This window comes from Humulus lupulus, chromosome 7 (assembly GCF_963169125.1).
Source record: "Humulus lupulus chromosome 7, drHumLupu1.1, whole genome shotgun sequence".
NCBI lineage: Eukaryota > Viridiplantae > Streptophyta > Magnoliopsida > Rosales > Cannabaceae > Humulus > Humulus lupulus.
In genome coordinates, this window is record NC_084799.1 from 194,651,583 (window position 1) to 194,662,709 (window position 11,127).

General features: G+C 34.9%; 1 protein-coding gene across 1 annotated transcript; it reads right to left on the bottom strand.

Moving 5' to 3' along the window:
• Positions 1 to 3,639: 3,639 nt before the first annotated feature.
• LOC133789026 (probable protein S-acyltransferase 23) lies at positions 3,640 to 10,927 on the bottom strand. The gene is made up of 13 exons (XM_062226740.1): positions 10,624 to 10,927; positions 9,000 to 9,140; positions 8,700 to 8,812; positions 7,749 to 7,828; positions 7,501 to 7,664; positions 6,435 to 6,573; positions 6,240 to 6,339; positions 5,179 to 5,236; positions 4,899 to 4,976; positions 4,678 to 4,776; positions 4,423 to 4,501; positions 4,160 to 4,308; positions 3,640 to 4,051 (listed from the first exon to the last, which is right to left on the bottom strand). Exons 1-13 carry the CDS (start codon positions 10,870 to 10,872, stop codon positions 3,863 to 3,865), a joined length of 1,638 nt encoding a protein of 545 aa, XP_062082724.1. The 5' UTR covers positions 10,873 to 10,927; the 3' UTR covers positions 3,640 to 3,862.
• Between the last annotated feature and the right edge of the window lie 200 nt (positions 10,928 to 11,127).

Consider the following 11,127-nt stretch of genomic DNA (forward strand, 5'->3'; position numbering starts at 1 on the left):
TTATGAATTTGTCACCCAACTTCAGGACATGCTCGGAGTAAATAGATACTGTCGAAGCTATCACACCCGAGCTTGTGCTTCCCAAGCTCGGACTATTTTATCTGAAGACAATTGGTAACAGATGTATCCCAGTGTCGTGCCATTTCGAACTCAGAAAATATCCCGAGGTTACACATCTTTGAGGTCGTTGTTTTACTTCAGCGATTTTACAGCTGGACCATACAATGTTTTCATACATTTCGAGCTCACACTTGACGAGCCCAGCTTTCGGGGTCATAACCTCTTATCTCGAAATCTGGGTGTAACAATATATATAATATCACAACCAAACTAGTATACCCCAATAATCATGGAAATCCTTTATAAGAGCGTGTATGTAAAGTGAATATTTCATATATGCTAATGGTAATAGTATGGTAGTAGGGTGTGGAATATATATAATCTTCTTGCGAATGAGGACTCCTGTCCTGTGGTAGTTCCGGCTTGATGTTGTGCAATCGAATCTCACTGTCTCTTTCGGACCTCAACACCATGCATGCATATATGCCAGTGCTGTAGACCTCTGAGGAGCCGATCGAGAATGTGCTGCGACTCTTGGTCTAGCTTGGTGGTGGATATTCATGCATGGTTGCTTCTCTTGTGCAAAGAAGCTTCGAAGAGAACATCATATATAAAAAAAAATGAGAGCTAAAAGCTTGGATTGTATAAATGTAAATAATTCCGTTTAATGGTTGCTTCCATTGAATCAACGGTAAGTCGAGATCCTCGCTTGAATTTGGTAATATTCTACATGGAAAGTGTACGAGTACATTCAACAATACATAAAAGCATAGATTATTCCACTCATCACTAATTGGTTTTGAGAAGGAACCTCATGCTTCTTATCATACACCACATTCTACTTCTAGACCAATTTCCACATTCTAACATATGTATTGGAGTATGGTGTCCCACGTAGAATAAGTAAAAATATTGAGTCATTAATAATAACATGAGTAACTCACTCCCGGGTCGACTACATCTCTCACATCACTACTCATTCTGTTTTAGTGTGTTGCTGGCAGTTGCAGTTCTAGATGGATCTCGTGGTTTGCTTCCAATTTGTTCGTTGGTTGGTGTGGCTCTCAAGTTAGTTGTTTGGGTGTTGTTGTCATGATTGTGTTTGTTACATTGTTTTGGTTATTTAGTTTAGTGGGGTGTGTATGTTCTTTGTTGTATCTCAAGAGTCAAGACAAATCAGCTAAGACAAAACTTACTGAAGAGAAAGCCAAACAGCATAGTACAAGTGTTGCTGGACCAAATTTTTTTTTATATTCTGAGAAATGCTAAGGGGTATTACTGGTGCCCAATTCCACAAGGAGGTGTTATACTGTTATTGGTGGAATCCAATATCGGGTCCCACACATTTGATTTTAATAAGAGTTGTGAAGTATCGCTAACCAACCATAAGATGCCAACTCATGTGGTGTTGGATACCTTAAGGTGCCAAATAGCAACACTCTTATATTCCTTTTTCAATGTCGAAATTTTATAGTGGAGGACTTGAATGCACTCAAAATTAGTATCTCAAAATCATTTTAAAATCCTTCCTTTTGGCTTTTTTTTTTTCATTTGAAAAGTACAAGGCATTTCAAAACAAGATGAATTGAAAATTAGGATTGGGAATTACTTTAGATGATATATATCTAATTTGTGGTAATATCTATTTTTGTGGTGTCTCTCACTGCCACAAGTCTAGCATTGTCTATGCTCACTCCCTAGCTAAAATGGCTCAAGTCTTGACCATGCATTAGTTTGGTGACCAAAAATGATCCCTATTATTAAACTTTATAGTGTGTTTAGTTTGTCAACTAATTTTCACGTTGTTGTATGTTCGTGGTTATTGTTCCCCATTTGCATGGGACTCTTGGCTTTAAAACTTATTATTGTAACCTTTTGGCTTTTAGCCTAGCAATGAATTCCCTTTTCTAAAAAAAATATGAGACATTCTTATGGCATATACATCTCATTCACTTGTGTTTTTAGTTTACAAAGAATGCGAAGTGGTTTTTAACATACAATTGTAGCGCGAACAGGATGTCAATGGAGTGGGTCGACCTGCCCTGCAACAACCCCGTCTCCCGTCCTACGAAATTAACCCGCCCCGTTTAATAATTGGGGCGGGCGGGTCAAACCCGACTTGCTTTTTTTTTTTAAATTTGTGGAAACAAAAAAAAAAATCTTAAATTGTTAGACAACCATTATTCTTTAAAACAATTGCTCTGAGAACAAAATACAAAACCAATAAAAAAATGCTAATTGTCAACCATCACAAAACACAAAACCAATAAAAAAAAATCCAAGGTCAATCTTCACTTCTCTTTATAAAATAATTTTCTCATAAAAAAAGTTAGGTTTGCACATAAATAACAACAAAATTAGTCACTAAATAAAAAAAATCATTAAGACTCTTTAAACATCCAAGTATCAAAGCTCCGTTTCCGTTGTAGACTTTGATTTTTTTTTAAATATATAAATAGGTATATGGGGTGGGTCACGGGGCCGGTCGAGTGACCCGCCCCGCTCTGTTTAATGTGGAGCAAAAATTAACCCGCTCCATTTAATGACCCACCCCGTTTAATACGAGGCAAATCTGCCCCATCAAGGACGGGGCACCGCGTGACCCTATGTGTCTTTCTTCAAATTCCATATAACATTATGTAACAAGATTAACATTAATGTCTCTCTCTTCAATTATAAGTCTTTCATTCAGTTTCGTTGCTTGCTTGAACTTGTGATGTTTGGGCATTAATTAAATTTATGATGGTCTTTGGCTACTTTCTATTGTGTAGCCTAGTTCAAGATGTTGCGCCAACACAATTTCAAGAATCAAACATTGACATCAAACATTGTCCCTCCTCGGCAGGACTTTCATGATTTCGGTCTTACGTACCTTTTTACATTATAGATGGGTTGTTTAATAAATATTTGTTGTATGAAATAAGGTGTTTTTTGGATTTAATAATAAAAAATGAGAATATCTATTTACATATTTATATGTTGCAGAGACTAATTGGTTCATTTTTAAGGATGCTTGTCCTATGATGGTAACAGGTTATTCTATAATATCAGTAGCCGGTTACCCTAATGATAGTTCAAGTTATTCTTATGGTAACTGGTTATTTCTAAGATGTTAAGGAGTTACCTTGATGGGAGGTTACCCTCTCGTGAGAAAATCCAAATCTGAAAACAAAAAAAAAAAATCTATAACTTTGAAAGAAAAAAAAAACATAAAAGTAAAAGTTGGAAAAAAATTGATTTGATTTAGTAGGCTAATCCAATCAAATAGGCTTGATTCAAACCGAAAGAAAGCTGACAAGCCAATCAAACACTTCTACACGGCCTCCAACAGATCAAAGTCATTGCTTTTGGACTCAATCATAGTCAGGACCCAACTCAGTAGTAGACAAGGTTAGGCTTTGGCCCCATTATACTTGAAGAGAAGACGACCAGTCCAACTATGTTAAAATGATTGAGTTGAGACACCACTCCATGGCTGGACCACATTAGCTCTCGGATTTGCATTTCATTTTCATTAGTTTTGAATATTCGTGTGTTTGAATTTTCTAATGTCTCAAGATTTCCAAAGGAGAATAACAATGAAAACATAAAATCAAAATTAATTTTATTTCTTGTTTGCTTCCTCGAACGGTATGTACATAGAACAAAGGATTTCGTATGTTTTACATGACCGATGGAATCCATGTTGACTTGTAAGTTAGCTGAATCATGATCCCATCCCATCCATAAACAATCAAGGGGAAAGAGGAAAAAATATCACCCTGCAAACCAGGGTTGCACATGGCTGATCGACCGACCGGTTCTAACTTGCCACTTGCTGCAATGGAGGCCAAGCAATTTTCTCATCATCTGTATAGCCCCGGATGAGAAAATCTGCACAATTTTTCCGGCATCCATGGTTGTAGGGATTACGAAACTTCCCATCTGGACCACGGAGATATCCATATCGAATGGCATTTGCTAATTCGTTCGTGGTGATGTTTCGAGCTATCTGCTCCACGAAAATTAAAACTTGATGAAAAGAAGGAACAAAAATGTATGGAAAGCACTATTTGTTTGGTAGCTAGCTAGAGTTGTCAAGTAATGTTCTGGTCGGTACCTGAGAAGCCTGCGCTATGGTCAGTGTTGTAACGACAATACAAACAATTACATCCACAGTAAAAAATGCAACTGCGCCGGGATAGTGAACTATCACATAATGAATCCATTTCTCTTCGCTTTGCAATGATGGTATTGCTGTCCAAATTCCTATATCATAACATGAAATTAGCATTGTTTATTTAGTCTAAAATGCATTATATGATGGTATACAACATGTAAATCATAGGCCATTTCATGACTGATTTGTCTGGTACAACATACTTTGAATGGTAACTATGGCAGAAATCAATGCTGTCGATGTTCCCATGCAGATTAATATGAAGAAATCTCGTTTGTTCCTCTGCAATATTGATAAAAGAAAGCTTTTTTTTTAGCAAAAACAATACATCCACTTGATTAAATAAAATAAGATTTGGTGGAATTAAGTACAGCACGCTTGAACCACAGGATCTTAATTGCATAAGAATTTCCATTTTGTTGCAGAGTCCAAACAAAAAAAGAGAGAAAAAAATATACCTTCCCCACACAGTTAGAAATCCATGGACAGTGATGGTCAAACTGTTCCACACATCGGTTACATGTAGGACAGTGCTTAGCACGAACAGGTCTAATTATCTGAAATAAATCAAATTGCGAAAATTTGGAACTTTTTCAAGCAGGCATCTCAACAACAATATTAATCAAGAAGATACTGTTGTCCTTCAATTCATCTTATAATAGAATTTCAACGAGCAAACCTTGCAGGTAGGGCAAAGTTGAGACCAATTTCCAGTCCATTCGGAAGAACAGTTCAGATCAATATTTAATAGCGGATCCTGCAATGTTAAAATATATTAAAATCTATTCATTATCAGAATCACTGTGTTTTAGTAGGATGTATGCTATATAACTATTAATCAGCATTAGTATTTGTACCATGAGGCACACCCACAAACAGATGAGGCCTTAAAAGGTGTTAATGCGACGAATATTTGTGTAAAGCAACTGAGAAATACAGAAATGAAATGGACAGTTCACCTCTGTATCAACAGAGAAACCCAAGTCCCCTGGTCTTTTTATATAACCTGGATCTTTGCTGCAGGAAATAAGAACAGAAAGTGATTAAAGTAGAGATTAGGTAATTGCAATCAAAAGCCAATATAGAACTATTCTGGTAGGAATATGGTTGCATGCTACCATTTTGATTTCATTATAGTGGCTAATAAAAAAGATTTTATACTAAATACGAGTGAAAAATCCACTAAACAATGGATGGAGAGATTCAGGGAGAGAAGATGACCACTGCCCCTTTTGCCTTAGCCGAAAAGCCTTGAACAATACAGAGCTGAAAGAATAAAAACTTGTGCAGTCTTCTTTATTTATATTTAAAAAAAAAAGAACACCTGACCGAGCAATACAAAATTTGTAGAATCCCTAAAAACCTACTTTTCTTACCTCTGTCCTGCTATCCAACAGAACTACTTTACAAGCATGAAAATGCACACTTGCATAAACCATCATTGACGCACATGCATATGACTTGTCAGCATACATACACAGAAACTGCATACAATTTCTACATAACAAAAAACTAAAATTTCCAAAGACATTCAAGGATTTTTTTTTGGAAAAGAAACTTGTTTGTATTAATATTGTGAAAAATACAAAGAAATGAGATCAGAATTGATCTCAGTGCACCCATGTATGACTATTAAAATAATAAAGTAAACAAAACAACAATAAATAATGATTAAAAAGACATTCAACTTAAAAAGCACTGTAGTGACATCTAGTAACGAATGATGGTCAGATATTAATCGCATCAAATGCCCTAAAGAAAAATGTAAGCGAATAAAGAAAAGAAAGAACCAGACTCGAGAATTTTTTGTAAATGAAATTGCCTAGCAAATAAGGAAGTCCTAAAACAATATCACATTAACTAGCTTCAACATCCAAAATTCTGTTCAAACATTTTAAACAATTGTATCCAAGAGAGGTGACTATTTTCATTCCATTGGAAGAAACATAACAAGATAAAGGCTTTAATCCTTGGTTCAAAACAAAATACAACAGAACAAGCATTTAGGGGAAGACATTACCTACTACACCTATAGAACATTATCAATGAGCCAACTGCCAGAGAAACCGCAGTCCACCCCCAGAGGCCAACAACAGCAGTAACTTTCGCCATATTAGGAGCTAACAGTAGTTCAAAATTAGTCACCATGATTAGTAGAGAAAATACCACCCATTCTTTATTCAAAGGAAAACCAGAAAGACCATAATTTGATTACCTGCAAGAACTGAATTCATGAAGAGAATCAGGGGACCAATTATGATACACAATAAAATAGGAGCATACCCATTAGTAAGAATCTTCCCACTAAAAAATTTGTCTCTCCAGCTCTTGCTAGTAGCACGTTGTGCATTAGACTGCAGATGATAAAATGAAGAAATCTATTAACTGATGCCATTTAAGAAGAAGCGCGACAAAACTAAGCATAGTATACAAAAAAACTATACATCACAAATAATATCAACAGAAAAAAGGATAAAGAACTAATTGGCTATTATATTCGGTAGGAGGGAGAAGTGGGTTGATGGAGAGGAGAAGAGGAAGAGGAAGAGGGATAGTAGGAGAGGTTAACTTCTCTTGTTTGGCAGGAGCGGTTGAGAGAGGGAGAGGAGAGGTGGGAGGATTGTGAATCTTTCCAAATCTACCATTTATAATCCTTCCATTAATGGAGGGATTCATACTCTCCTTTCTAACGTGTTTTAAATTACAACTATACCATCCTAAAAAAATTATTAAAAAATAACTATAAGAGTAATATAATAATAGTATAAATAAAGAGTAATCTATCCTTCCACTTCTCCATCTTTCTTACCAAACAATTTAAAGGGATTATTACTCTCCTCTCCCTTCCTCATATTCTCCATCCTCTATTCCCCTTCACCCTACTAAACATAGTGTGAAAGTTTCATTCCTCCAGTTGCATTAAATACCTCTCAAATATCTAAATAAGAAACTCTTCCAGCTTTATAATCACGAGAAAGCAGAATACCAATAATTTTAAGAACCTGAAGAAAAGCATAAGTAAAAACTGTCCATCTGTTCTATTAATATAAAAGAACAGGGAAAAAGAGGTGTATCCATATACATAGCAGCAAGTTTTATTTTATAAAGAATATGAACCACGATGAACAGGAAAATAGATGAGGATCAATAACATCCATAATTTATTCCTATATTAGCACAGCTTCCATAAGAAAACTTGTCAAAGCATGACCAATTTTAAGATTCATTCCCCCCCAAGATAAACATGCTATTAGAAGCTACTTCAATACAAAACTACATACAAGTAGAAGAGCGATACTCCGATGACCTTTATCAGATGCCAGCTGAACTGGAGTAAACCCACCATTATCTTTCACCGTTAACTCCTGCTTTGTGCCTGCATGTACAAGCACAGTACAAGCTTCCACGTGTCCTCTCATGGCAGCCCAATGCAATGGGGCACAACCTGAGGGCATAAAACATCAAAATCTTCACATTATCCTTAAGAAGGAAAATAACTAAGACAATTTCCAAATGCTCCCAAGTATACCTTCTTTATCTTGTCTTCCTTGGGATGCATCTCTAAACAAAAGTAATCTGATAGTATCTGCAAATCCCTTATAAGCAGCCCTAATTAAAATAGTCATATGAATCAATTTCATAACAACAAGCATAAATAGGATTTTAATATTTAGAAAATTAGAGTACAGCACCTCACTTCCTAATTACTTCAATATGAAGAAAAAAAACTCCTTGAAAGGTATAAACAAACATTATATCATATTTTGTAGAAGTTGAATAGAATTTGATAGCAAATATACATGACACCCCCTTTAAACAAGAAACAAGTTTGAGGGGTACAGTCATAACTAATCCTTGACTAACTTAAATGCCATTCCATGGAATTAATGCTACATTTTTTATATAAACTAACTAATTCATCAAAGTAGAAGCATCAGATTTTCCAAAAGATATATATTTCTGATGTTTTATAGATTCTGCGAAATCTTTCTTTAGAGACAAATGCAGGTAAATTTAGGTGCTACAAAGCTCAAAGAGTGGATTGCTTTTCAAGTATAAACAGAGAAACTTAAACCGTAGTCAATATGTAAAATTTTCATTTTTCTTGAGACTAAGTGAATCTATGATACATCTTATAAACGATTAAAGTATTGGAGATGCATTCACAATGTTAGCATACCATCAAAATATGAAATGATACAAATTCAAAAATATTTTTATACCTCTTCATAAATATATTTACACAATTTTGATCAAAACTCAGCAGGCAGGGATAGAATAAGCTAGTGTGTCTATGACTTAAATATTACAAGACTTAAAACAAGTAACCACTTTTCAAATTTATCCACTCGAGTTTCTTCAAAATTCAGAAGATTACTTAAAAAGCTAAAAAATTCATATCAGCAGAATACAAGCTTTAATAACTATAATATATCAATTTGGAAGCCATATTACACATGTTCACAATATTTTTATATACCAATGTAGAGGACTTCTCCCCTCGTTATCTGGTGCATCGAAATCAGCATGATACTTGGCAACAATATGATTCAAGAAAGCTGTTTGTCCATATTGGGCAGCAACGTGAACTGCCTGCGGAAACCATACAAACACTATTCAAATAACAAACAGTTGGATGATGATGCATAAAAAATCTGGTTTACATGAAATCATATAAAATAGAATACATCTTTTACTCAAAGACTCGAACATATAATTAAAAAAAGAAACTAGTCTTTGTCAGCTAATAAAGAATAACAGAGTCAAGTTAAATGATTACCCGGTACCCATTTATATCAGAGGCCTCGACTCGGGCACCATTCTGCAAGAGCACATCTGCCACAGCAACCCCACCTCGCACTGCCGCCCAATGCAACGCTGTCTGTTGCACGTTATCAGCTGCATTGACATCGCCTCCGTGCTTTAACAACATTAACCAAAAAACAACAAATACAAAACGCAACTTCAGCTAATCAAATCCAAATCAAACAAATCAAGATATACAAAATTTATCATTTCATAAAGTACTCTTAATAAACTTGTCTGGAAGTTCCCTTTGCAGAGAAATTATTTGTGGCACAAGGTCATTTAAAGTAGTCAGGCCACAATGTTTATCGAAGGGGTACAATTTGGGGAAAGGGTGTGTTTTAGGTATCCTTGGAAAGCATTTTCTACTTTCCACAAAATTTTCTACCACCTTGTCAAAGTAGGGATTGGGAAGAGACTTATATTTGGGGAAGATATTTCAGCACGTGAGGTGCCTTTGACAGTATCCTTTTCAATTATAGCCAGGATTATTCTCACAAAAACAGACCTACATCAGATTGTAACGAGATCCAGAGTTGTTGAATGGACAAAATGTAGCATGGAATTTTCATTTTGTGCAAAACTTGAATGATATGAAGTGCCAAAACTGATGGTTAGGAAAGAGTGAGAATGTGTAATAACATCAATGAATCTATACAAGGGTGTCCTGCCATGAAGCTCATTTGGAATATACCAGCTCCTTCAGAAGTCAAAGTACTTGCATTGCTGTTGGTATTATTGCAAAGACTTTATATATGTGGTATGATTAAAAGTAAACAGGTTCCAAGTGTTCAAGAATTCAATGTGAAGTGTGTTGTTCCTTAAAGTTGCATTAGTTTCTGAGAATGTGACAAAGTTTTCATATTAATAAAACCGGAAACGTTTAAGGTAGTTGTTTTGGCTATATGTTGAACCATCTGGTTATAAAAGAACATGAGAGTTGTTCAGACAACATCAAATGCTTATGAAACATAATTAAACTTTGGGGTTTCCCTTTGATTATTTGATGTAAGCAAATTTAAGGGTGAATTGATTTCTGATTTCATGAATGATTGGAGTATGGTTTTGTAATATATTTTTTCAAGGGTATATGACTTGTCCATGCTTATAGCCTTAAACTTGTATATCTTCTTTTCAATACGATGTTTCGCTTCCAAAAAAAATACAAAAAAGTATCTTTTCTTATTAATTTAAATAAATAACCAGGTCCCTTATTCTAATTTAAAAAATAAAATAAAACAACGGCAATATCAAAAAATATTGAAATCTCTACACGTTCCTCTAAAATAGTGTAACTAAAGTGGAAGAAATCGAAGCCAATCACCAATCACAGCAAGCTCAACCATATTCAATACTTACAGCAAGCTCAATCACACTAAATCTTTACATTTAACTCTTAAACAGTGCAATTCAGCTAAAACTGAAAAAGAATTTTTTTTTTAATGGAAACCCCCATTACATAATTCATACAATTAATAAAAAAAACAACAACAAATTCTGTCATTTCATCAATCAAAACAACCTAAACCAATATCCAAATTTCCTCATAATTGCTATAATTCAACTAAGTCCGGAAGAAAATGAATTGAGTAAAATACCTCAATGATGTACTGAGCGATATCGGGGAAGTTATTGAGAGCAGCCCATTGAAGGGCGTAATAGCCATGGACATCGGGCTTAGTGAGAGAGGAAGCATCTTCCTCGACGAACATTCGCAATTTGAGGAAATCGCCATAAGCGGAAGCGGAGAAGACGTCGAAGATGTTGACTTCGTTAGGGGGAGTGAGGGGTTTGGATTCCGATGAGATCACCTCAACAACCTCAATCTCAATCTCAGACGAAGCCATTATAGGCTGGAGCTACAGCATGAGTAGTTGCAATGAATGAATACATAATAATAATAATAATAATAATAATAATAATGTTTTTGTCAATTACAATTTTGTTTTTCGAATTTCACCTTCTCTTTCTTCCTTTTCCTTTTCCTTTTTTTTTTGTTTTAAATTATTATTTTATCAAATTTCCTTCCTAGTATTGGCTACTAACTATAGTATTAATATTTTTCCTTGTATTGCTAAATTTTATGTGAGGGATTATAAGTA